The sequence below is a fragment of the Osmerus eperlanus genome, chromosome 16, assembly GCF_963692335.1.
Source record: "Osmerus eperlanus chromosome 16, fOsmEpe2.1, whole genome shotgun sequence".
Taxonomy (NCBI): domain Eukaryota; kingdom Metazoa; phylum Chordata; class Actinopteri; order Osmeriformes; family Osmeridae; genus Osmerus; species Osmerus eperlanus.
In genome coordinates, this window is record NC_085033.1 from 13,309,690 (window position 1) to 13,336,929 (window position 27,240).

At 46.8% G+C, this 27,240-nt stretch overlaps 1 protein-coding gene across 1 annotated transcript in view; it reads right to left on the reverse strand.

The window, feature by feature from the left end:
• efr3a (EFR3 homolog A (S. cerevisiae)) overlaps positions 1 to 27,240 on the reverse strand; it is a 66,084-nt gene that overhangs the window by 33,933 nt on the left and 4,911 nt on the right. The window contains exons 2-6 of the mRNA XM_062481586.1: positions 12,860 to 12,936; positions 9,685 to 9,812; positions 6,824 to 6,974; positions 3,040 to 3,161; positions 2,905 to 2,955 (exon numbers count right to left, since the gene is read on the reverse strand). Coding sequence (XP_062337570.1) covers positions 2,905 to 2,955; positions 3,040 to 3,161; positions 6,824 to 6,974; positions 9,685 to 9,812; positions 12,860 to 12,936 — 529 coding nt within the window. The remainder of the gene's footprint in view (positions 1 to 2,904; positions 2,956 to 3,039; positions 3,162 to 6,823; positions 6,975 to 9,684; positions 9,813 to 12,859; positions 12,937 to 27,240) is intronic.

Below are 27,240 nucleotides of genomic sequence, written 5' to 3' on the forward strand. Positions count from 1 at the left end.
CGGAGGCTCCAGGTCTCCTTCTGAAGCAGCCGCGCGGCTCTGCAGCCTATTTATACCTCCACCGCAGGCTGCTGTGGCTGGCTGCTGTGGCTGGATGCTGTGGCTGACTGCTGTTGCTGACTGCTGTGGCTGGCTGCTGTGGCTGGTTGCTGTGGCTGACTGCTGTGGCTGGATGCTGTGGCTGGATGCTGTGGCTGGATGCTGTGGCTGGATGCTGTGGCTGACTGCTGTGGCTGGATGCTGTGGCTGGATGCTGTGGCTGGATGCTGTGGCTGACTGCTGTGGCTGGATGCTGTGGCTGACTGCTGTGGCTGACTGCTGTGGCTGACTGCTGTGGCTGGCAGGCTGCTGGCTCAATGGCTTCCTGGCTGGCAGGCTATCTGGCTGGCTTAATGGCTGGCTGGCTGGTTCAATTGTTCAATGGCCCAATGAGTGAGACGGTCTGCTAGCTAATGACTGGCTGGCAGAGTATCAAATATCAACAACAGGCTTTGGGTCAGCTGACTGACATAAATGACTTTATAAATTAAACTTCATGAGCAGACTTAGTTAATAGTGCATACGGTTCTGTAGAAAAGTGGTTTTCAACCCTTGGTCCTCAGGGGCAGTGTCCTGCATGTTTTAGATGTTTCCTTGCTCCAACACACCTGGTTCAAACGACTGCTTGTTATCAGGCTTTAGCAGAGCTTCGTAACGACCCGATACTGTTCCCACACTTTACAGTCAAAATACATCTATTTAACCCTTGTGTTCTCTGCGGGTCATTCTGACCCATCAGTCATTGTGACCCACTGTCGTATTGCGACAACTTTACCGCATACAAAAACAAAGTGAAGCATTTTCTTTTAACCGTTGGGTTGTCTCAGACCCCCCACATTGCGACGGTTAAAAGAAAATGCTATTTATTTGTTTTTGTATTGGGTAAAATTGGGTAAACAACGATGGTTTGTTGTGAACCTTTGGGTCATGTGACCCGAAGGCAGCACAAGGGTTAAAATCAAGAATCTTATCTAAAGATTAGATATTATCATTGACTTCCACGGATGCCCTGTTAAAAGAGCTATTACGATTACATATATGGGGATAAGTAGTTTGGTGATCTTAATAGAGAGCAAAACTCACTGATGTAACTCTGATGTGTACACATCAGACCCAGGTGACACAGAGAGTGAGTAATCGTATAATTAACTCAGAATCTCTATGATGGTTCACAAGATTAATATTGCTTTTCTTCATCTGAATCAGATGCTACACACACTCCCCTCCACACACACTTCCCCTCAAACACACACACACACCCCTCAAACACAGTCTGCACACACACTCCCCCCACACACCATCCATCTCAACCATTTTCTTTCAACTCAATGAACTGAGCAGAATTGTATTCCTGCTGGGATGAGAGGACCACACAGTCTCCCTGGGGACAGAGAGGGAGTGAAGCGAGAGATGGGAAAACGGAGAGATGGGTAGGAAATACGAATCACATGCTACAGTGTATCCATAGCGATGAGTGGACTGAAGTCCCAGTAGGGATGGCAGGAGCTGGTTGTGGAGTAGCCACATCGCTTGGTGGGATCAACTACTTGACAAGTGGGAGTCTGGCTGTAGATGATAGAAAGCTGGAGGTGGGTGGGTTCAGAACTAACACATGCACACTATCCTTTAAAAAGGGTGCACACTACAGTATCAACCATTTGCAGATCTTTTAACATGATTGTCGTATACAAATGATTTGCGAACGTAAAATTGTGTTTGCAAAACTGTGTTGTAAACATTGCAGACACATAATGGGAGCATCTATGAGGTTAAAGTAGGGCCCATCTGGTCCAAATCAATGTATTGATTTTAGGATGCTTTGTTTGCACAACATTTCACTAAGTAGAAGAAACAATGTGAGGTGTTTGTTTAAATAGTTAGACGGACGGCAGATGAGGTGGGAGGAGAGGAGGAGAGGCAAGACGAGGTTGAGAGAATCAAGAATGATGATTCCACTCTTCATCGTGTGAAAACCCCTACAGATAATCTTCATGACTGCGGTATAAAAAAAGCTGAATGGGTTCATCAAAACAGTATCTTTGTTGCATCTGCGTATTTCCGCAACAGATCGAAATACTAAACACAACTGATTAGACGCTGATTACACAAGCTCAACAATGAAGGCTCCTTCTCTCGCTCTACTGCTAACGAGAGCGCTACGACAGCTAACATGCTACTTCAGCTTCACAAACCACTGGGGGGGGGGGGAGATTCCCTGAGAAGATCATGTTCATTAGCTGTCCTGACGTCACTCTTCCTTCTACTCACACACTTAAACTCAGTTGTCTCCAGTCTCTGAGATGTCTCACTTTCAATCCAATTAGATGTGTCAACAATGTCTAACATACTATGGTTTACAGACTGATTACGAGTAGTTAGGGTTCTACAGTGAATTGTATCGCCTATTAAAATGTAGAGTCTGTGATACCATTATGGTTAAACAGTGAGATAGCTTTCCCCACAACAATCACCTCCCAGGCACCTCCCACTTCCTGGTTCCCCTCAGCGGTTGCGCTCTACAGCAGTCTCTCTCAGCCCCGGTCCTCGGGACCCCCCGCCCTGCATGTCTTAGATGTTTCCCTCTTCCACCACACCTGCTTCAGATGACTGGGTCGTTATCAAGCTCAGCAGAAGCCTGATAACGACCCGTTCATTTGAACCAGGTGTGTTGGAGGCCTGGAAAGATCTACAACATGCAGGGTCCCGAGGACCGGGGTTGACGAAGGGCTGCTCTACGGAGCCTCACCTGAGGTCCGGCCTCACCTGAGGTCCGGCCTCACCTGAGGTCCGGCCTCACCTGAGGTCCGGCCTCACCTGAGGTCCGGCCTCTCCTGAGGTCCGGCCTCACCTGAGGTCCGGCCTCACCTGAGGTCCGGCCTCACCTGAGGTCCGGCCTCTCCTGAGGTCCGGCCTCTCCTGAGGTCCGGAAGAAGACTCACCTCACCTGAGGTCCGGCTGGCCTCACCCGAGGTCACTACAAACATGCACCTGGTCGCTCACCTCGTCCTGACCTCCTGGTCCTCGTGTGTGGAGTGGCACATGGCGCTGAACTGCGACACGAAGAAGTCGTAGCGGCGGTGATAGGACGGCGTGTCCTCCTCGATGTTTGCGAACTTGACGAACTGAGGGAGAAAGCGACAAAAGAGTTTCAACGTGTTTTCAACGACTCTCTTACCTCTTATCTGCAAGCTCTGCAGAGTGACGAATGATAACCTGATGAACCTAATGGACCACAGACAAAACGGTATGAATTAGCCTCAGGCTCCTCCGTCAACCCTGGACAAAGGCTCGTGTAGCTAGGGAAGGTTGCTAGAATACATTTGAACAAAATGACAGTTGGAACCAAATGACAGTGCCAATATGCCTGGGAATGATTACTAGCTGGTGCTAATCATAATCATCATTGGGAGGAGAGCATCCACCTACTGACGAAGGTGAGCGCAGCCTGAAGACTAATGAAGACGATCATCAGCAGCCATTGTGACCGCCTGGTCTTCCAGTGGTGAATCATTCAAGCTTCGACCTCAACTTCACCCAAGTGAAACTCATCATCAGCTCTTGGGAGTGCTCCCCCGCACTCCCACACACACACACACACACACACACACACCCACACACCCACACACCCACACACACACACACACACACACACACTTCCCCCTTCTCGTCTCCAGAAATCCCTGTACTCCTGTACAATACGCCACTTGACCTACCCTTTATAATCCTGTCGTTTGCCAAGGCCCCCCCCCTCCCTCAGCCCCCCCTTCCCAACTGATTTTCATTCAGCCCTCATCGACTCAACCGCTAAAAGCCTGCTGCTACCTGGTAATTTAGCCCAATTTTTTATCCAACCCCACTTGGACATAATAGGCCGGCTTGCGAGTTACGTTTGTGTACGTGTGTGTGTGTGTGTGTGTGTGTGGACCGGTAGCTGATGGCAAGGTAACATGGCAAACCCCTCGATGACCAAACGTGATGAATGAGGGGAACCTGGACTCATCTCCTCCATCTCTCACTGTCCTGGTCTCTACCATCGACTGAAATAAAACATTTTATTGGGTCACATTTTTCAGCTATATCACCCAGTTCTACTGGAATCACTAAAACAAAAACAAAAAACAAACAAAAAAAGCCTTCCAGTTCATTGATTTCGAACAAGGCCTGCTTCCCACTCTCGATGGAAACAAAGAGCTTTCTATCCTGCAAACAGAGCGATATCTGTGGACATGCTTCGTCTGGGACAGACCAGTCCCTCTGTGAACAAGACTGGCGCTGGAATAACACTGTGGGACGGAAAAACCAACAACAAACAACCGAACCCTGCAACATACTCAATCTACCACCGGCCAACAGGAAGTGAGCTGTGCGCGTTCAAGGTTGTGTGTTTTCGCTCCTCAGTATTCACCGCGATCCGGTATTTAAGGGTGGGAAAGCTGAACTGGTGAATCTCTATTCGACAGCAGGGGCAAGCAACCACTGCGAACTTACCAGGTGGAAGAGTGAAGGAAGGACTGGAAAACTAGCAGCCAGCGCCCTGGGGTCCTCCATCTCTACTGGTATCCATGACAAGACACGCAACGTACATGACAGATCTGGGCCCCGTGGCGCTATGTATAAGGCAGCAAGCTCACTCCCCTGAGAGTCAGCGCTGATGAATGGGCTATACGTGTCTGAAGGAAGCCATGTGCGCCTTCAGACATTGCAACTGTATAGACAGACTGGGGGGAAGTCCTTTTATCTCTCAGTCTGGAGTTTTCACGTTTTAGTTTTGCGTGTGTTGGTGTGTGTGTGTGTTGGTGTGTGTGTGTGTGTTGGTGTGTGTGCGTGCGTGTGCGTGTGTTGGTGTGTGTGTGTGTGTGTTGGTGTCGCGCCTCCCTGCACACGTCTGTGTGATCAAACGCATGACGAATAAAGGCTTCTTCTTCCGTGTCTCGAGTCGTCTGTTTTAAAGTATTCAAAATGTATTTTAAAGAGCATAAATTATCATCGCAAACATGCACTACTCTAGCCTGGCTCTGCCCTCCTACGTACTTCCGCTCAATTTTGATTTTGCTTCTGTACTAGGTCTGGGCTTGAGGTACGCAAGTCAGATGTCTCCGGTTAATTTTCTACCTGTCCAATCAGTGAACAGAGGGAGTGGCTGAGAACGATGACGTTGATGTCGTGCGCTAGTTTGTGTTGTAGTTCCGTAATGGCGGCGGAGAAAGATGCGAGCGAAGCCATTCGGTCCGTTGTGGCAACGCTGCCGAATATCCAGAAGTTAAAGCCGGAGCAAGAACAATCTTTGATCCCCACGGGGTTCGTTTGATTTTCCAGCTAGCTCCATTAGTTGTGAAGGAGTTGGCTAAGGCGAACGCTAGCGATTGGTTATGGCAGATCCAGAGTGGCTCTGGGCAGATCCAATAGTTTTAAACTTCAACAGAGTACCCGCCTTCAAGGAAGTTAACGCTTGTCAATGGAGCGAGCCCTGACTCTCTGTACAAATGAAATGTACGAGAGTCTGGTTAGGACCAGGCTAGCACTACTCTGCTTATCTGTGTTGAGTACATACAATATTAACCAACCAAGATTATCATTCGAGATACGCTATGCCAAAAGAAGAGAAAGGCATTTGTAAGTTAACACATTAAAAATGTGTCTAAAAATGATCAGTCAGCAACTTCCTGCTCCAGTAAGATGGTCAGATGTTGCATAGCTACTAGTCCCAGACATGTATGGAAATTAAAATAATGGAATCAACATTTACTCCCTGTTAGTATGAAGACTACCATACTGTACATATATCCCACAACGTAGCCCAATTAATTTCAGCATTTCCTTCAAAGGACAAAACTATATACTGTATACGGACAGCAAAACATCCACAAATATGTGGTAGGCTAGTCATTGCTTTGAAGCAATTTCAAACCGAAACTGAAAACAGTTGCCCGTTGTCAAATCATAGGCTGCTGGCTAAGATGTGAAAAATGAATCTAAATGAAGATGGATGTGTGTTTGGCACTGTAGCAGGCTCCATAAGGAACATTTAATTAACACGGAACGCACCTAAACACTGTAGCCTACACTACCCACTCCCTCCTTCCCTCCTCTTCAAATGCATCATATAAATAATGCATGGACTCTCACATCTCAAACACCGTCTGCTTTCCCACATCAAATGAACAGGCAGCATCGACACCGAAAACAAACTAAGAACAGCGAGAGGAGAGGACCAACTGTATTGGTCCAGCTTGAAAGGCTAACATTAATTAGCGAATGCGTTGGTGATACAAACTAGCACACACAGTGAGGCACTTTTAAGTGCGGGAATGTCAGAAGCATTTAACTTTAATAAGCACTCTAGGCAGTATACGATCCCTACAGTGTGCATTATCTATCGTATACTTGTCCATTTTCAAACACTGTTTTGTCAGCTAGCTATGGGGCACATATGAGAGGCCTCGCTTTTATAATTCCCCCAGCCAAGGAGCAGAGTGACCTTGAGAAAAGAGTTTCTCCTTCAAGCTCTCTCCCTTTCCATCTTTCCCTCTTCTCTCTCAAAGTGTCTTATCCTTCTCCCCCAGTCACACACATTTCATAAATTCAAACTTCCCTCTCTACCAATCTCTCTCCCTCTCAGGAGGTTGAGTGTGTGCGTGTGCAGTGCGCCGTCTTCATTCACATGTGTGCGGTGTGTGCATATTCAGGTGGACCGTGTCAGTTGTGGGCAGGGATGGCTTCGTCAACGCCGCCATCCTTCCATCCCCACAGCCCAGCTGGACCCGGAGTGGTTCGTGCCACTCACCGAGTTAGTCCCCAGGACCTGGAGGTCGGGCTCTCTGGACTCCAGCAGCTTGGCCACCATATGGAGGAAGCTCTCCACGAAGGGCTTGATGCTCTGGGAGTGGCAGGCCATCAGCAGCTGGTCCAGGGCCTCCATGGCGATTACCACGTAGCTGGGAACGCAACAAACAAAACCAAATAGGGTCAGATGGCTGAGCGGTTAGGGAATCGGGCTATTAATCAGAAGGTTGCCGGTTCGATTCCTGGCCGTGTAAAATTAAGTTGTGTCCTTGGGCAAAGCACTTCACCCTACTTGCCTCGGGGGGGAATGTCCCTGTACTTACTGTAAGTTGCTCTGGATAAGAGCGTCTGCTAAATGACTAAATGTAAAGGACACAGTTCAGTGTCACAGCTGAAAGGGTCATTGTGATGCTCAGAATGCTACCAAATACTGTGCAAAAGTAACAATTTATTTTGGGAATATTAACGTCTATTAATGTTTGTTGTTTTTTTCAGAGAGCGTGTTAGGACATAGCAGGTGTTTAGAGTTTCTGTCTACGATCTGAAAGGGCCGTTTGCATAGCATTTTGTGCTCTGGCTTGTCCTCATGTTATTTCTAAAGCTAGAGCTGGACGTTATATAATACGTTTAAACACAACCAGAGCAGCCCAGAGTCTGTGAGGCAGCGAAGCACGTTTTAAGGCAAACATCGACTGCGGGTTATTTTGGTGCGTTCTGTGCCGTCTGAAAGCAGCGGGGCTTTTTCCTTCAGTCACCAAGATACAATTACTCAGGATTTATTTCATCAGTTGCTCTCGATAAACAGTGAGACGGCCTGGCGCTACACAGCCCGCAACCGTCAGATTTGAAGCCGTTTCCACCAAACGGAGCTGGCCTCTCCACGGGCGGAGGAAACACGGCGGGCTAGGCCAAGTCGTTTGGTACGAGCTCAAGGCACAGCTTAGAAAAGTGGTGTCATTCGGCTCTGCTCGCTTTAGGATCGGGGGAGAGAGGGGGTGGGGGGTGAGTGAAAAATCGTACCCAATTAAACGCAATTTCTGTCATGATAATCGCAGTATTGATTCAGGGCTGTCACTCTTATAAGCATTCCCCATGGGACGGGGCTATTTTTGGCTCGCAATCAATTTTAATTACTTTCCAGAAGGCATTTTCATTGCCATTAAATCATGCAAGCAGATACAAGGCTTAGGAAGAACAAAAAGGAATAATGGTAGACTTAATACTGAAAACCCCCACCCACACCACCCCAATCCCCTAGTAGGTAAATGGGATCAGATGCTAAAGACTCTTTCACAAGCAGATCTTGCACAACAACAAGTGTAAGTGTATTAAAATATACAACATGTACGAGTATCAAAAGATTGTTGAGGTGCGTGGGGTACCTTATGTATGCAAGAGGTCGGGCTGAACCGTACAAACATATGTTAATGACGGTATACATTACTGAGGGTGGTTAGAAACTGAGCTTTGATATTCCATACATGAACATGTGCAAATCGAACTGGAGCTTTTCCACCTTCCAGTATCCTATACTGAAGGATCAGACTTTACATTAGCATTCAGAAACGGACCACAGCATCATTTATATTTATAGATGTATACATAATGCATTATTCACATGTGGTTTATTTGCCAATGTCAAAGCATCTTATATATAGATATCTTATTATTGGCGTGTTTTTTTCTAACTTTAACTGTAGCGGTCCAGTTTCAATACCCGGTGCTGCTATGTTGTCTGGGTTGGTGAGGCAAAGGCAGCCTGACTCAATGTCACGGTTGGTGAGGGTACGGGAGGTGAGGGTACGGGAGGTGAGGGGACGGGAGGTGAGGGGACGGGAGGTGAGGGGACGGGAGGTGAGGGGACGGGAGGTGAGGTGAGGGGACGGGAGGTGAGGGGACGGGAGGTGAGGGGACGGGAGGTGAGGGGACGGGAGGTGAGGGGACGGGAGGTGAGGTGAGGGGACGGGAGGTGAGGGGACGGGAGGTGAGGGGACGGGAGGTGAGGGGACGGCAGGTGAGGGGACGGGAGGTGAGGGGACGGGAGGTGAGGTGACGGGAGGTGAGGGGACGGGAGGTGAGGTGAGGGGACGAGAGGTGAGGGGACGGGAGGGTACGGGATGTGAGGGGACGGGAGGTGAGGGGACGGGAGGTGAGGGTACGGGAGGTGAGGGTACGGGAGGTGAGGGGACGGGAGGTGAGGGGACGGGAGGTGAGGGGACGGGAGGTGAGGGGACGGGAGGTGAGGTGAGGGGACGAGAGGTGAGGGGACGGGAGGGTACGGGAGGTGAGGGGACGGGAGGTGAGGGTACGGGATGTGAGGGGACGGGAGGTGAGGGGATGGGAGGTGAGGGGACGGGAGGTGAGGGGATGGGAGGTGAGGGGACGGGAGGTGAGGGGACGGGAGGTGACGGGAGGTGAGGGGACGGGAGGTGAGGTGAGGGGACGGGAGGTGAGGGGACGGGAGGTGAGGGGACGGGAGGTGAGGGTACGGGAGGTGAGGGTACGGGAGGTGAGGGGACGGGAGGTGAGGTGACGGGAGGTGAGGTGAGGGGACGGGAGGTGAGGGGACGGGAGGTGAGGGGACGGGAGGTGAGGGGACGGGAGGTGAGGTGAGGGGACGGGAGGTGAGGGGACGGGAGGTGAGGTGAGGGGACGGCAGGTGAGGGGACGGGAGGTGAGGTGAGGGGACGGGAGGTGAGGTGAGGGGACGGCAGGTGAGGGGACGGGAGGTGAGGTGAGGGGACGGGAGGTGAGGTGAGGGGACGGGAGGTGAGGGGACGGGAGGTGAGGGGACGGGAGGTGAGGGGACGGCAGGTGAGGGGACGGGAGGTCGCTTCCAGGTCGTCGGGAGGGGACACTCACCCGTAGCGATGGCGGACCACATCTCGGCTGAGCCTCTCGGCCAGGTAGGCCCCGATGCGGTCCAACTTCTCGGGGGCCGACACGGCGTAGAAGGTGAGCTTCTCCATGTCCGACTTGACCAGGCCGTCCTGACGGGAGACACACACACACGCGGAAGGTCAAAACATCATCCGTTTTAAACATGGTGGTGCAGATTTTCTGTGTACATGAAGTTTGAGTCTCTGTGAGGTCAAGAAGTCATACAGCGAGGCCCCTCACTGAGCAGAATATAGCACTCGGGCCTAGACAGTGAAGAGACAATAAGGAGCAAAACAGGAACAAATAGGAGCTTACATGATTAACGACCACTTCACCTGTTGTACGTTCTAATGTATCCGTGCACTGACCACTGAGACCCGTTAAGGAAACGATTCTGTACATTCTATGTTTACCATGTCCAGATACTGTATTTAAGCACTCTTGTAAGAGAGAGTCTTCACTCATGCTAGCCACTCTGTTGTGGATTGGTGACATGATCCGACATCGAGCTAATAAAACCGAGTCAACCCTTTTTATAATTGTCGTGCCTCTTTCCGGCCTGCCTGGACAGACATCTCATCCTTACAAACGTGTATCACGTTTGTGGACATATTTGATTGAATAAAGAAGGTCTCGCTCTGTATCGCCGATTTGAATGTGGTTTGATGGTTGACAAGCAGGACGTAGACTCCTATTCGCAGCAGATACTAATTGAGTTATGTCATCGGGGCGGATTTCTTCCAGACGGATTGGAATGGGATTCCAAACGGAGTCATAGTGTGTGGATGATTCCAAATATGTGAGTGGTCAGTTACGCCAGTGGTTCCCAACCCTGGCCCTCAGGGACACCTTGTCCTGCATGCTTCCCTGCTCCAACACACCTGATTCAAATTAATGGTCATAAGGAGGCTTCTGCGAAGCTGGATAACGATTTGAATCAGGTGTGTCGGAGCAGGGAAACATCTAAAACATGCAGGACAGGGGGTCCCTGAGGACCAGGGTTGGGAACCCCTGAGTTACGCTAAACATATTTAAATTACGTAAACGCTAGCTAATGTTCCTGCACGTTCTTCCCTCTCTCTCTCTCTTCGTGGTTTCCTTTCTCTCTCCAACTGTCCTATCAATAACTAAAGCTGAGTCGATCAAGACTGTGAGGTTGAAGCCATCATATTTAACCCCCTCACACAGACACTGTAATGCGCATGTAAGGCATCATTAAACTTGTGAACTCCCAGGGCGTTCTGGGAAATTGCAGGCATGTGTCCCCTCTCCTCGTCCTATCAGCTTCCAGATTCAACCCAGAGGGGGGAATTCTGAAGTTCATCTCCCCACAAAGAGATAGGTTTCCAGATTTACATTTAGTCATTTAGCAGACGCTCTTATCCAGAGCGACTTACAGTAAGTACAGGGACATTCCCCCCGAGGCAAGTAGGGTGAAGTGCCTTGCCCAAGGACACAACGTCAGTTGGCATGACCGGGAATCGAACTGGCAACCTTTGGATTACCAGCCCGATTCCCTCACTGCTCAGCCACCTGACACCTGACTCAGATTTAAATGAACAGGGTACAGGATAAGAAAACAGTCAACAATGTTGTTGTTTTTTCATTATGCAGTAGGTACAATCTGTCCTGTATAAAGATGTGTGTAGTGAATTGCATTTGCAAGTACTTGGAATGGACTATCCGCAGTGAGTTCAAGTTTACTCCTTTTCGAAACTGAGTAAATGTCTGCCTTTCCCATACTGACATATACAACCGAATTTGTTTCTGACTAGTGGGTAAAGATGGGGAACACAAAAACAGAACATCTCAAAATGAGCAGTCAGCACAGTTTGCGGTTACTGCTGGTGTCATCCTGACTACCACCACAGGTGTTCCATGTTGCTCGTGTGAAATAGCATTTTGTGGCAGTGTACTATGCACAACTGTAATCGAGACATAAGTAAGCCTGCAGGTGAGGATGTGAGATCTTACTATTGCACTGCAGTATCGTTTTCTCGTCCACCGGCAGCGGAGCAGTCCCCAGCGTGCAATCATCACCTGAAGCTTTTCTCCACCGATGATTAATCTGACAAGGTCTCGACCGTTCGAGTGTTTCCATTTCCCCGCCCGCCTGTTTGCTTACACCAGAGGCTCGTGAGATTGAGAGATGGGCAAAGAACGCAGGAGTGAGACTCCCTTGTGAATTCAGCGTTTAAGTGCTCCTTTCGCCTTTTAATTAATAACGTCAAAGCTAATAACGTGACATTACCAGGTTAGCGACAGCGACGTCGCATTGAATCAGGTACACTTCCTCTCAGACTACAGTTCTCACGTGCCGTATTAAGGAAATTCAATTACTTGTTGTTTTTCATCGTAGCCGAAGTCAGCGGGACTCAAAAGCATGAAAAGAGCTCACGGACTAGACACACAGCATCCAGTCTTCTCCTCCTCCGTCATGCTAACCAACGCGTGGAGCTGGAGGTGACAGCTAATTGAAAAACACCTTGTTATCTCGGCACTAAACCGTTCCTCATGGGTTGGGGCCTCCGCATGTGTTCGCAAATGGCCTGTTGTGTGATGAGGGTGACGAACATGCTTGTACAGTATGTTAGGGTGTTCCCGTTTCAGGCTGTAGGTCAGTGCGGAGATAAACTGATTTAATGAGGATAAAGGGTACAGCGTTGATGTCGGCGTACGCATCATCAGGGAAACTGACAGGACAAAGATGGCTGACATCATGTCTTCATTATTGTTGGTTAGAACCACCGTCACGCTTTGATACTCACCTTGTGTTGTCCTAGGGTAAACTGTTGAGAACTTGCAAGCGGAACAAGGAAATAATTAGCGTCTAATTAAATTGAAAGCTCAAGATACCATTGTTCACAGACGCCGGACATGTTGGTTTGAATGCAATTCTCGTCAACATGTTAAGTCGAGTTTGTTTACAGCAAGACCAAAACCTAATATAACTTGTTTATAACAATGCAGTAGGCCAAGTAGATTTAGGAGCCTCCAGACGGTAACTTCAGAACTCGGACAGTTCTAGAATGTCTCCAATTATGATTTTAGAGTCTAAAATGTTTGAATAAATAACCAAAGTTTGGTAGGAAAGAGCTTGTTCGGTTTTAATTCTTGCAAAGCCTAAGACGCGGTTGTTTAAAGTAGTCCTACTCACTTTGGGGTCCTCTGGGAAAATGTTGTCCACAAGACGTTTGTACCTGGGCCTCAGGGGACCACAGCAACCACACACACCTGAAACAAAAAACACACACATTGATGAACACTACAGTAATTACAGAAAGCCAAGCTTCCCTAAACTGACACACTTCTATGATTCGTATTGTAACGTTAACCAGATTTGGGTTTGAATGACTTCCCCATGTGTTGGGCTCTAATCTTGCGTTAATCATTGCTCCAGACTGGAACAAGCTTAGGAAGGTCAACAAGTATTGATCCACACAAATTAGTATTATCGCCATTAGTTCATCAATCAATGTTGTGTACTGACTCAGAGTGGCGGGCTAAGGAGGGCCCAATTAAAAAAACAGGAGACGGACTCGTCTATTCTCCGTCTAAACGTGTAAACGTGTGTTTCGTTTGTGTGCCCGTTTGTGTATGCACATATGCGTGTGTGTGTTTCTCTGTGCGTTCATTTCACATTCCAGACCATATCTGAAGCTTTGTGTCTCTCTGTGACACGTCAGAAGCAGGCGTTGTTATGTATGGATCTCAGCAAGCTGCGGACGACATCAAAGGTCAGAGTACCAGTCTGTCTGCCAACCAGAGATCAATATGGAGACAGATCTTTAGCGCTAGCAAAATGTGCCGACTCCCTATAGCCCAGTTCATGCTTTTGGCTGTGCGAACTGAACACATGATGCATGGATACAGGTTATGCACTGTATGGTGGATGCATCCTCCAACTCAGGCAGAAGCAGCCATGAAACATGAATCCCAGTTCAGATAACTCTCACCCCAATTTCAACTCTGCAGAATAAAAATATATACAAGAAAGCAAAATCTGCTGCTATCCATCACCACGGTCACCAACACGCCGTTTGACAAACGACCATTTAGTGGATTCATAAATGAACTTCAGCGAAGGCCAAGGACACCATTTCCCAGCTGCCCCTTCAGAGTCAAGCCCCGAAGGCTCTTCCTGTTGCGTGAGCACACAGCAGGTACAGAGGTCACCTTTAACACCTTTACAAGTTATTTTCCCAGCACACAGGCGCTGGACAGGTCCCTCGGGGGCGTCGGGAGATTAATAAACTTCATTAACGCTTGTATCAAAAGCCGGTCGGCGGCAACCTTTACCACGTCGCCGCTTTAAGACGTTCATTACGCCTCCGACAATTACCTGGAACACCGAGACATGGAGAAATACAGCGAGCCTGTGAATGTGCGTTAGAGTAATCAGCCAGGCTTAATGGATTTCATTATTGTTCACGAGGATTCGATGAGTGAGCTTCAACATCGATGGCTTTTGGCGGAATAACGAAGCATGCTAAGCATCTAGGGAGTCAGGTGGCTGAGCGGTGAGGGAATCGGGCTAGTAATCTGAAGGTTGCCAGTTCGATTCCCAGTCATGCCAACTGACAGTGTGTCCTTGGGCAAGGCACTTCACCCTACTTGCCTCGGGGGAATGTCCCTGTACTTACTGTAAGTCGCTCTGGATAAGAGCGTCTGCTAAATGACTAAATGTAAATGTAAAATGCTGGGTATTAAGGGAACAGCTGGGTTCCTCAAAAAGGCATGTTACTGGAAGCTCAGACATGTTTGTTGACAATGACAATTTGATTCACAATGAGGAACTTTGATGGTAAAACCAGAACAAAGGATTTCTATTTTTGGGAACCAGCTAGCAACCATGTCTGCTTACAAGGGTATGCAGAGGGCAAACACAATCCTATTTTGCAATGAGAATATCAGACAACTAACTAGTGGAGATGTTTGTGAGGCTGCTAGCAACTGTGGGTTTGAGAGGGTTAATTGATGTCAACTCTAAGCCTGTGCCATCCTCAGAATTGTCTGGCAAGAGATTTCCGTCGATCAATTGGACAATAATCACTAATCCAGTTTACAGTATCATTTACTGAATACTAAACAAATTAGTGTGGTGGGTATGAATAACTAGCTGTAGCCTACTGCTATATAAAATGCATTTTCCTGTGTAGCTTGCAAGGTTGACAAGGGAGCTTTTCTTTACTGACAGATAATTCAAGGGTTTGAGTGACAAGTCAATTGTAGTCTACAAATGTAGGATAAGAGGTCTTTGACAGCTGATACTTTAATGTGACATTAAGTGGTAATTTAGACGTTTTGTTTTTTTTCTTCTTCAAATATCAATCTCAGGGTGATGTTAGTGGCACTCCTAATTTCAAGTAATCTGGCTGATGCATTCACAAGAAACCTCACTTTCCATTTACCTTAACATTAATCCACCTCTAGATTGGTGGGATATATTTATGACCATAACGATAAAATGCCACATGGTTTTCTTTCTATATTCTTTAAAAGCTCCTGTTCATATTTCAAATCTGTAGCAAACCTATAGTTCAATATTGATTTAAGGACGCAATGACTGGGCTGCCATATTTTACATTTCTCTTCATAAATATAAATCAAATCAATACTAGGCCTACTTAGAGGATGTACAGCAACACACTCTCAATAGCCATATGTGAGTTAGGGTGATCTTTGGGGCATTAACACATGATAAAGTAGGATAGCCTTTTCTTCACTGCAAAAGTCTAAAGAACAAAGCAAAACAACTCCACAGAACTGATCGTCGTCCTACAATGGATCTCTACTTCTGAAAAATGCAAAAAATCCTCCTTCATTCTTAGTCAAACACTACAGATATTGGAATCCATATGAATTCAGATTTTTTCAGGTGACAGTCAAACATGCAGCCTACCACACCGGATGGCACATTCATACCCAGTACAAACAGCACACAGATGATCTCAGTGAAATCTGATTAGACCTGATGCACACACTGAGCATGTGCAGAAGCTCGCTGTGTAAAAGCGTGCTGATTGGATAGATTTAATCGGGGGTGGGTGAAATTATTAGATAAAAGATCTCACTTCATTACACACAGGCAAGCACACACACACACAAAACATGTGCAGCCATGCACGCACGCACACACACACACACACACACACACACACACACACACACACACACACACACACACACACACACACACACACACACACACACACACACACACACACACACACACACACCACTAGGGGTCCAAAGGGGTGCTGGGCACCAAACGGGGGAGGGGGGGGGGGAGAGAGAGGACTTGGTTTCTTACAGAAAAGTTTGTAGGGAAGTGGACAGCGATGACTTTCAAACACTAAATGTCGAACTGTAAATTCATTTTTGCATGTAAAGGTATTTTACTACCATACTGTATCAGTGCAATTTGTGGTTGTATAGTACTTCATGTTAATGTGCCCTGACTGCCAATTAAAGGTCCTTTTTCCTTTCATTTTCACAGCATGTATCAAGCACTAGTGAACAAGGTTCAACGTTAGATGTTAGGATTTAGAGAACTCTAAACAGAACTAGGCCAGGAGCAGGTTATGTGTTCAAGAGTTCATCAATGGCCTATTAATTAGATAACAGTTCAAAAGGAGATGACTGAAACACAAGCACAAAGAATGGGAGAGTCCTCTCCATGGCATCATGTTCCTTTTTACACAAAGCAAACTTCAGCTACATTATCAACACTGTGCAAATGGCAACGTGTGCTGATCGCACAACAATATGGCTGGATTCATTCCGAGGAAGAGAGCCAGTCAAGGGTTCAAAAAGGATACTTCTCAAATCACGACCTACGATACAGTACATTCAGAACCGAGCAGTATTAATAGATAAGAGGACCGACGATTAGTGGACCGCCATGGATTTGAAGATCTATGACCAGGAGGGACCCTATAAATTCTAGTAAACAAACAACACAATCAATCTCTGCAGAAGGTACCCCAACACACTGGGCTGACCGGGCACCAGACTGTGACAGAGATGTTCTGTTGTTTGGGAGAGAACGTCCAAGGACAACGCCCCCGTCAGAGGGGGGACCGAGACACGGAGATCAGGGAGATACGCCGACAGGAGCTCACTTTCACCCTCATTATACAGTCACACCTCCAGAAGCACTGAGGGGGGGGGAAATGAATTAAGGTTTGCCAGGTAGGGCTGCAGCCAATAAATCAAGACAGGTGTCATAACAATGAGTTCCTGCACCTGATGTACGGGCTCGACAAAATCAACAATGCGATTAATGAATGTCACCACGCTGGTTGTCTTGCTAGCGAGGCAAACGACCACCAGGAGAGCATGACTTTGGAGTCGTGTGAAGATATCCTCTGTACTGCAGTCACGACTAAGGACACAGCTTGCGACAGTGGTTTGAGCTGGTTCCTCCCACCTACTGTGGAAGGGTTAATGTGAGGCCGTAGGGTAGGCTTACTCTACTAAATATTTTGGAGCAATCTGTTCACCACAGGAAATGGGCAAACATGTCCTATTTAGACACACTGGTCCTGTGAGAGAGATTGGCCGCTAATTAACAGGCACATTTTAGGGTGAATCTCCAGACGCATTAAATTCTTAGAATTAATGAGGCTAAATCAATTTGAGGTCTTAGACTATTTCCAACCAGGCGTAAGCATCTTCCTCTGTAGACGGTGCCACATGGAGACAAGAAAGTAAGAGTGTGGCAAACTTTCCCTTTGTCAAACTACCTGCCAAGAAACTCACATTTCCCCCTTTAGGTGTCGGCCCACATTTTGTTTTCAGGGCAAGCCCGGTCATGACAGCCCTAGACCTGTATCCTGGGTTTGTGAAATGGTGCCTGCACCAAAGATGACATTTGGGTGTTTCTGTTTTGCTGACTGAAACATTGCATGTGAACATAGCAAGCTATGGAAGCCTGTACAAGGCTATTATGAAACCCTGTAGGATTAAACACAAACACACCCTGGGGGGGGGCTGCATGATTTATCATCTTCACATGAAAGGAGAAAATCTTGACCACAGCCAACAGTATCGTAAAGTATGTGAACATCAAAATAAATATGCCTTAGACATCCTTTCATACAAAGAAAAACCAAGACATCGACAAGTCGCTTTCAACTAGGTCGATCGACAACACACACAGTGTCTAACTTCTCCAGCCTGATCTGTTGTTGTAGAAACAGATTAGATGTGATCGGTTTGGGGAGGTGTCGAGAGGTGTAGAGAGGCCAAGTGCATTTCAAATATGATTTTTCCTCCACACTCACGTAGCTTGAAGTAAGTGTGCCGAAGGTCACCCTTGGATTTAAACATGGATCTGAGGTTGGGACTACTAATGTGGAGATACATCTTTGGTGCTGCATGGAAGTGCATACTTGAAGCCTGATTCATAACGATCATACAAAACATAGGTATTCAATTAAAATATTGGTTATTGGCTGAGATGTTTACCTAAATGAGTTATACATGAGTTACACACCCAAAACTAATCAGCAATACAATGATAACATCTCATAAAATCTGATCATTGTTCAAGTCACAGATCTTCGTGAAGTTCAAAAACAGACACTTAGGTTTTCTCTGAGTATGTGGGGGGGGTCAGATGGCTGAGCGGTTAGGGAGTCGGGCAATTAATCAGAAGGTTGTTGGTTCGATTCCTGGCCATGCCAAATGACGTTGTGTCCTTGTCCCTGTACTTACTGTAAGTCGCTCTGGATAAGAGCGTCAGCTAAATGACTAAATGTAAATGTAAGTATGTGTTAATTCAAAATAAATGGCCAAGCATTCACATTTTCACAGGTCTCGACAGGTCTGCTTTAGTCACAGACACCTCCCAGTCCTTCCCACATGCTGCACTGTGATCAGAAAAGGTCTACCAGCTCGTTTGAAACCTACCAAACCTCCAGACGGGTGGTCTGTTCCAGCCTCTGCTGTGGTTGAAGGCCCCGTCAGCCTCAGTGTGAGGTACCTGTATGTACCTCCGCATGACGGACCTCCTGAACGACCCCCAACAGGACTCCATCAGACTCCGGGCAGATCCACAGAAGACTCGAAGAAAAGACGATGTTCTCTCAGGCGACCCACGTTCGCAGAACCAAATAAACTCCCGAGGACGTGGCGTTCTAGCCGGGATGCGTCGCAACCTGAATAAACTGAGGTTCCTGAAGGTTCCAGAAGGTTAGATCCATCCACAAAGCCGAACGGGAGGGTGAATTCTTCACCTCTCTAACGGAAATACCACAGACCTAGAATCACCTTGGAGACGAGTAAACCCTAAGAACACGGAAAAAAACGTTCCCTTCGCCTAAGGTCTTCCAGTGAACTTTCTCGAAACACCCGAGTCGCCACAGTTTTTATGATGATCATCTCCTACACAAGCAGCTCTCCGCCAGCTCCTCCTCACCCCCGGCACTTTAGAACGTCGGTTTCTCTGACTGAGGGCAGGCTCCGCCAATGAGCCGCCAGCAAAACCGTCTGTCTGTCAACACCTGTAATTATTAGCCATTCTGACAGAGAGAAAGGGAGACGGTATTGCTTCGTTATCTGTGCCCGTGTCTGCCCCAGGTCAGGTTACTCTACCTCACTGCACAGCAATCGAGAGGATAAGGTGATACAACTTGGGGGGTAGAGAAATACCTAGAAAGAGAAAGAACTAGAAAGGCGGGTAAGGTTTCAGTCCGACCTCTAATGTTAAACTTGATAGTGGTGGTGGTGGTATAGTTTTGTCAGTTCTATTCCATGTCTTAATGGTTAGTATAACGGATTTGTTACATAATATTTTAAGTTAAAAGGCACACATTCTGTGACAGAACAGGTCAGGTCTTGGACAAAGTCCTCGGGTTAGTCCGAGTAAGGGGTAGTTAGGGAGTCAGATGGCTGAGCGGTTAGGGAGTCGGGCTATTAATTAAAGGTTGTTGGTTCGATTCCCGGCCGTGCTAAAATGACGTTGTGTCCTTGGGCAAGGAACTTCACCCTACTTGCCTTGGGGGGAATGTCCCTGTACTTACTGTAAGTCGCTCTGGATAAGAGCGTCTGCTAAATGGCAATAACAAAGCACAACAAAGTTTCCTGAGCTACAGTGACATACAGATGAAATATAGTTGTCACCTTTCGCTGTTTTACTTTGTCCTCTTGCATAGGCTACATGTTGTTTGCAAATTGTATATATTTGACAAAATACATTACACAGAAATAGTACATCCCCAATTTATAAAGGACTCCACTTGAATCTTGAACAAGAGAATGAGATTTTTGAACTACATGTATGATAGTGTGGCGTTTCTGAGGACGTGACTCGTAACAGTGTGGCCGTTTTGTGGACAGAGGGTGAGGGCCTTGACAACCACCCACCAAACTGTACATTACACCCAACCACTGCTGTGTGTGTGCTGTGTGCGTTTTAATCTACACCTAAACCATCCATGAGCACGTAATCTACAAGATTAAAGAATGTCCTCCACCTCTCTGATTAATTCCCTGGCCTTTAACAACCAGATGAAAGTCCCTGTGTGTTTTCATCCCCCGGCCACAATACCACTCTACCGGGAAACAACTGCTTTCTAACAAAAGCCTCAAAGTACGGCCGCAAAATAGACCACAACTAACAGACATCGACATCCTGTCTTTCTGACTTAGAGGGAAAAAACTGGTGATAAACAATTAGTTAATGCCGTGTTTTTCCCTGAGAGATTAAAAGTAAAAGAGAACTACGGTTAGAAGAAATATGTCTAATTGTAGAAAGTTCAAGAGGTTTCATAAAAGATAAACTTATTGGTCCGTTAAATAATCCTAGATATTTTGGTTTCTTTTTGTCATTATCTATCAACGGCCTTTTATTTACTTTCACTGACATGAAGATATAATTCGTCTTTATCTTTTGAATGACATTGAACTGATATATCAAACCGTAGATAGCATCGAGTACATAGCATCCAAAGCCATCACACCAACTGGGAAGCTAAAACTACAACAGATTTATCATCCCCGCAGGGATAGGATGGTGCGACTGCATAAAACATGACACATTTCTCATCCATCTTGGAGATGACCTCTTTACAGCCACCCCTGTTGGTGAACCTTGAAGGCCACACGCAAAAAATAGATGATGGCCCATAAATCTGGAGTCCACGTCGCTCCGGTATAATTTTAGTCAGACAGATATCTCAATTTATCTGTCTTAAGTTTTTCCTCTGCTGGAATTTTTGCCAAGTTCAATGCTCTGTTGCAGGGGGAATCTGACTGGTGACAACTGTTCCTGGACATTGAAAATCTCAAGGTGTCCTTGAATATGAATGCAGAATACCATTGAAACGTCCGCTTCTATCAGATAGGCCTAATCCTGGTTTTACAGTACCAACCCCATGCCTGCTCTCTGGTGATTGGTTTGCTTGTTTGTGTGTAGTTCTGTCAGTGTGTGTGTTTACAGGGTAAGGGGAGCTTCTTGAAGAAAGTAAATTCTCACATAACTCCAGACAATGATTTATCTGTCTTGCCTGTCTCCTTTCTGTCTCTCTACCAAGTAACTACAAATGAACTTCTATAACCTCTGATAATGCGCTAGTGTTTGCTACTGAGCAAAAACACACAATATTCAAAAGCCTTTTGCCTATTACCATTATTCCTGGGGTTCCACAGGAAAATGGGAGTCATTCATTCATTTCGAACGATTCTTTTCCCAGCAACACTTGGTTTATAAACATTTAACCTTGGGAGATCTATGAGGGACATCAGCCATTTCGCAAACGAGACGAGAAGATGTGGAGTTCTAAAGGAGATCTTCGTAGGCGTGGGATCACGCTGTGCTCTAATTTAAATATTCATGGGAGTCAGACAATGTGGGAACGTAACCTGATTCCGCTGCAATCCCCCGGGGTCACGTTTCCCAGATGGAAAGAACACAGCGACACGGAGGAGAAAGGACGTGCCGGTTCCTCGACTGAAGTCACCGGGCCGTGACGGACACGTGCACGGATCATAACGTCTCACTTACTGAACGCCTCCAGAGCCGTAAAAAACAATGACAAAATTAACAGACCTATGGACAGAAAACAACACTTGGTTAAGCATCTTTTCTGAGAGACAGACAAGGGTTTGTTTGTTTTTTTTGGGGGGGGGATAATTCATTGAAGGATTGGATGTTTTTTATTTTGTAGCTTAAAGGGTAGTAGAAGAGAGGGGACAGGGAGGGATCCACCAATACAAAAAGAGTAACGCCTTCCACGTACAAATTAGGATCGACGTGGAAGCCGTGAACTATCAACAGGGGTTAAACAAAAAAGACGAGTCTGGAACGACCAGACATCTTTGCCCCCACGACACTTCAGACTTCAAACACATTAAAGAGAAGCCATTCTCCTACCCAGCTGTTCCATCAAGGTGGCACAGAGGGGTAGCTAAAGCTAAGAGCCATGCAAAACAACTCCAAAGGCTGACCCCGGGATATCCACCACGCCGGCGGGGAATGATTGCACTGCAGTCCCATCCATCTCGGAAGGAATTACAAGCTCCGCTAGGGAGAGATCAACCACGGGTAGCAGAGCGAGGGAAGGAGGGAGGGGAGAGGGAGGGGAGGAAGCCTGCCTGGTGACAAATGAGCCCAATATATCGCTCTTTTCTCCCTTTCTCTTTGTCTCCCACATGCTCCACCTCCAGACTATGAATCTCTAAAGAGCCGGGAAAGGGCATCGATCAAGTGGTGGTGCGTGGCCGCTCGCAGCCCACTGGGAAGTTTAAACAAGCAGATCACAACAGAGAGGCAGCTAAACCAGGCCCTGAAAAACTCCTGTACTAAGCGGAAGCAGGGTACGTGTGGAGCGCTACACACAGACACAATTACCTGCCTGACCTCATTACCATCAACTACATGTCTTTAAATAAAGACATGTAGTCCTTATTTTGGCCCCCAGAAGGAAATGGGTCATTTCTGTTGATGATAGGTACTGTAGGTGCATCTACTGTCCTATCAAGTTCGTAATCCACATTTCGTTTGTGTCTACCTGTAAAACAAATCTCACAAACAATTGACAGATATGACTATTCTCCTTGTCAGCAGACCTATGACTCCTTCTGCCGTCCCTGTCAAAACTAGAAAAGAGATCCATATAAGAGAAGGTTGTCACCAGGGGCAGTACTACTTACTATGGCAGAGCCCATGACTGGCCTGAACAACTGGCATAGGCTTCCACTCATCAGATATGGCAAAAGTACACACATCCTTCACTCAAGTAGAAGTACAGATCCTCATGTTTAAAAAGTCTCTGGTAAAACCTTTCAAAAAGGTTTTACCAGGCCTACATGTTTGGTAATTCAATATTACAATTAATCATAGACAACTTCATTAGGGTATGTGTATACATGCAGTGTTTCCCCTACCATTATGTATGTATGTATATATATAGTTATTTAATTTTTTAAATAACCCCCCCCCCAAAGCAGTAAACCTAGGGGAAACACTGACATGCATGGTGGATAATCCAGAAAGCATGAACAGTGATTGTTTGGGGGCACCCGCACACACTGAAAAATTAAATACTGATGTATAACTGATACTACGTAATTACTTTGGATGACATTTCCATCATGGTATTGTCTTGGAGGTGTCAATTCTACCATAGACCTGCAGACACTGGCTTGAGATACAAATTCCTGTCAAATAGGTGTTGGACTGAACCAATCTAGCATAATGAATGCAAATGTTCAAAGCAATGGTAATTTCCAAACCCAAAGCTTTTCATTATCAGCAGGGGTAGGGTTAGGCAGAGGAGTTGTGAGGAGAGCTGGTTGGTGATAATGACATTTCTTCTCATATCGCAGGTTGAAGGGGTGCTGGGCACGTTTGATTCGACTCAGGGCGAGTGTGCATGTGTGATGAGATAGCGAGCTAATGAATAGCCCTAGAGTTGCTCACTCAAACAGCGGTGGGTGTTTCAGGCACAGAGGCACAGCGCACCTTAATGAACACCTTAACAAGCCAGAAGATGTCAATGAAATCGTCAGATAGGCTCTGGGTGTTACTGTATGTTCCACCCAAACTGTCAGCATGAGCTTCACCAACTGCTATAAATATCAGTGTCATACATTATCTCAATGTTTTATTCATAACAACATAATTACACTGAATAGAACAAACGACCTTCTAACTGGAATGCCATTATTTGCATCTGGTGGAGGCATTACAATAGCGGTTTTTATGGCATTATGTGAGTGATGATCATAACATTGATCAAACCGAAATTGTCATCATAACTTAAATAACAAAACATAAACATCAACTTTAAAACGGGTCACATTTCAAACAGGAAAACCATAAAAGGAAATATACAGTCCATCATGGACATTCAGCAAGGCAGCCATGTTCCTGCTTTATGTGCCTCCCAGACCCCATTATCCCTGATGACCATATTAAAATGTCAAGGCCTAGTGATTTGCTTTAGATCCTGGACACACAGCTCACTCACGTTCTCTCAGAGGGTGCTTTGGTTGAGGGGAGGGGTTAGAAATCTATTTTACTTCCTTTCAGCAAGGGAACCATTCTTCAGACGTAAAACCATTAAGAAATGGCTTCCGACGAGGAAACAAGGGGGGACAAAGCATCCGTTTTTTTAATGCATATTGTTTATGTTTCGAGAGTGAAATACAATTTCATATCTGAGCAAAAAGCTTCAAGTTATAGGCAGTGAGTACTGCCAAAACAATTTAAGTGGAAGACCCCAAAGTAATTGACACAAGAGAGGTTTCTGCCGTGAAAAAAAAACAATTTCAAATGGGGTCAGCCCCATAGCAGCATCGATGACACCAATACACCATCAAAGATGGCTTTCATTTCGGGCCTTCAGTTTAATGTGGGTTCATAACAAGGGTGAAACTGAGAGACCATGAGGGGTTGGCCCCCTGCTGGCAACATCAAACCCATCTAATAGTCTGACGGACTACAAAACGTTCTGTTCCTCAAATCCACAAAGAACAGTGTGTGAAAAGAGGAGAAAAAAGTTTTTTGCTTCTTTACACATGGCCACTGCAATTCTAGACTCTTCAAAGGGTCGTGAATAATGGGATCATCATCGTTATCGCTTATTTTCAGAACCATAAGTCTGGAGACTGTGTACCCATGTTCCACAGTGAAAGACTCGTTTCTGGTGTTGCTGAAGTGAGAGCAATCACTGTGACTGAATCAAAATGAATCTATATCAGTAATCAAATTCACTAGCCTTGCCAACTGAATTACATTAGTCAAAGTACTTGGGTCTTTCACTAATCAATCCTACGGTTGACTACTGGAGTTGCCACACGTTTTCCAAGGGCTGGGACCTTTGGCAAGGCCGCACCTCTCTCGAGCTGGCGCACACCTCTCGAGCTAGCGCACACCTCTCGAGCTAGCGCACACCTCTCGAGCTAGTGCACACCTCTCGAGCTAGTGCACACCTCTCGAGCTAGCGCACACCTCCCAAGTTAGCGCACACCTCTCGAGCTAGAGCACACCTCCCGAGCTAGCGCACACCTCTCGAGCTAGCGCACACCTCCCGAGCTAGCGCACACCTCCCGAGCTAGCGCACACCTCCCGAGCTAGCGCACACCTCCCGAGCTAGCGCACACCTCCCGAGCTAGCGCACACCTCCCGAGCTAGCGCACACCTCCCGAGCTAGCGCACACCTCCCGAGCTAGCGCACACCTCCCGAGCTAGCGCACACCTCCCGAGCTAGCGCACACCTCTCGAGCTAGCGCACACCTCTCGAGCTAGCGCACACCTCTCAAGCTAACGCACACCTCCGCAGGACCGCAGAGGAAACTTTTCCTCCCATTCCCTACCTTCTTCATTAACAATAACTGTCTTCTCAATCCTTTTTTAAACTACATATCAGGTTACATTTTGACATTTTTATCCAGACACTTTTATCCAAATGCAGAGCATATGAACAACAAAGATCGGACAGTACTGGTGTAACTTCCCTTAAGTCGTTACGCTGCATCTATGCGCGGTGTGACCCAGCGGACAGGTCTGGGTGAAGATGAGGCCTAACCAATCACATTATTGGGCAGTGATACGGGGGCGGAGCTAAAAGCCCAAAACCTTTTAATCCGTCAGATTTTTCCATCAGCCTCCATAATCAACACCATGGCAGCTCCTTTGTCACCACGTGCAATGAGTTATGCAAACCAATCACTCAGCATGTCGGCGGGTCCTAAACACAAGGCTTCATAACAGAGTGCTTCTCTGGCTCCACCACAGCGCCGTCGGTCCTTATTGATTCTCAACCGCCAGCCATCTTTCCCCCACCAGACTACGATTTCAAATATTCATAATTAAAGCGAAAGAGATTAAAAGCCCGGTCATTTATGCTCTCATAAAGATTTTGCTGGGATGGTGGGGAAGGCACACTTCAGCTCATCTGTCTGGTTTATTAGTAGGGCTGAAGGTTTGATGCAGCTGTACGAGTTATGCTGTTGACCGAGACGGGCGGGTGGTAGAGCGACAGGAGGGTCTTCATCCACTCAGCTCTGCCTGGCTGGCTGGCTGCAGTGGTCACTGTGCTTTCACATGTGGGGTATAGAGAGAGAAGGACAGAGAGAGAGATATATGGAGAGAGGGAGATATGGAGAGAGAGAGAGGGAGATATGGAGAGAGAGAGAGAGAGAGAGAGAGAGAGAGAGAGAGAGAGAGAGAGAGAGAGAGAGAGAGAGAGAGAGAGAGAGAGAGAGAGAGAGAGAGAGAGAGAGAGAGAGACTGTGTGTGTGCGCACGTGTGTGTGTGTGTGCGCGTGTACGAGCCAGGCGCATGTGTTAGAGGGGGGCAGGAGGGGAAATTGAGCATGAAAGACAAGAGGACGACCTCACGCTTCAGAGAAGTTTTATGCAGTAACCCAACAGCCAATCACACATCTGCAGTAACCCAACAGCCAATCACACATCTGCAGTAACCCAACAGCCAATCACACATCTGCAGTCTAAAACACCAGGGCAGCTAAGTACCTCAATGACTCACACACCGCAACCAAAACAAATATGACATCATGGTTCTACAAAAACTGCTTAATGGTTTTGATGCATATCTTATTTTTTCTCCAGTAATACCCATTATAACCCATTCATTTATTTTGATAACCTCATGATAATTAATCATATTTTTGGTCTGGGTAGAAAATGCAGTATCTAGAAAACACAGAGGAGGAAACATCAGATTAATTCACCAGGAAAATGTAAACATTTGGGGGAAGTGCCTTGCCCAAGGACACAACGTCATTGGCACAGCCAGAATCGAACCGGCAACCTTCTGATTACTAGCCCGATTCCCTAACCGCTCAGCCACCTGACACCCCTAAACAGCAGAAGAACTTTGTCTTCTGTGACTGACTTGGCAGAGTGAACCATCTTATTACTGAATCTACGTTCCCTGACGAATCATTTACAACTGTCACAACAGTGGTCCACAGGAGAGCCAATCAGGAAGACGGATTGGGGTTGGGGGCTACAAAGGGGCTGGCTGGCATGTTTAGTAAGCAGCCAGATCAATGGTGGCATTCA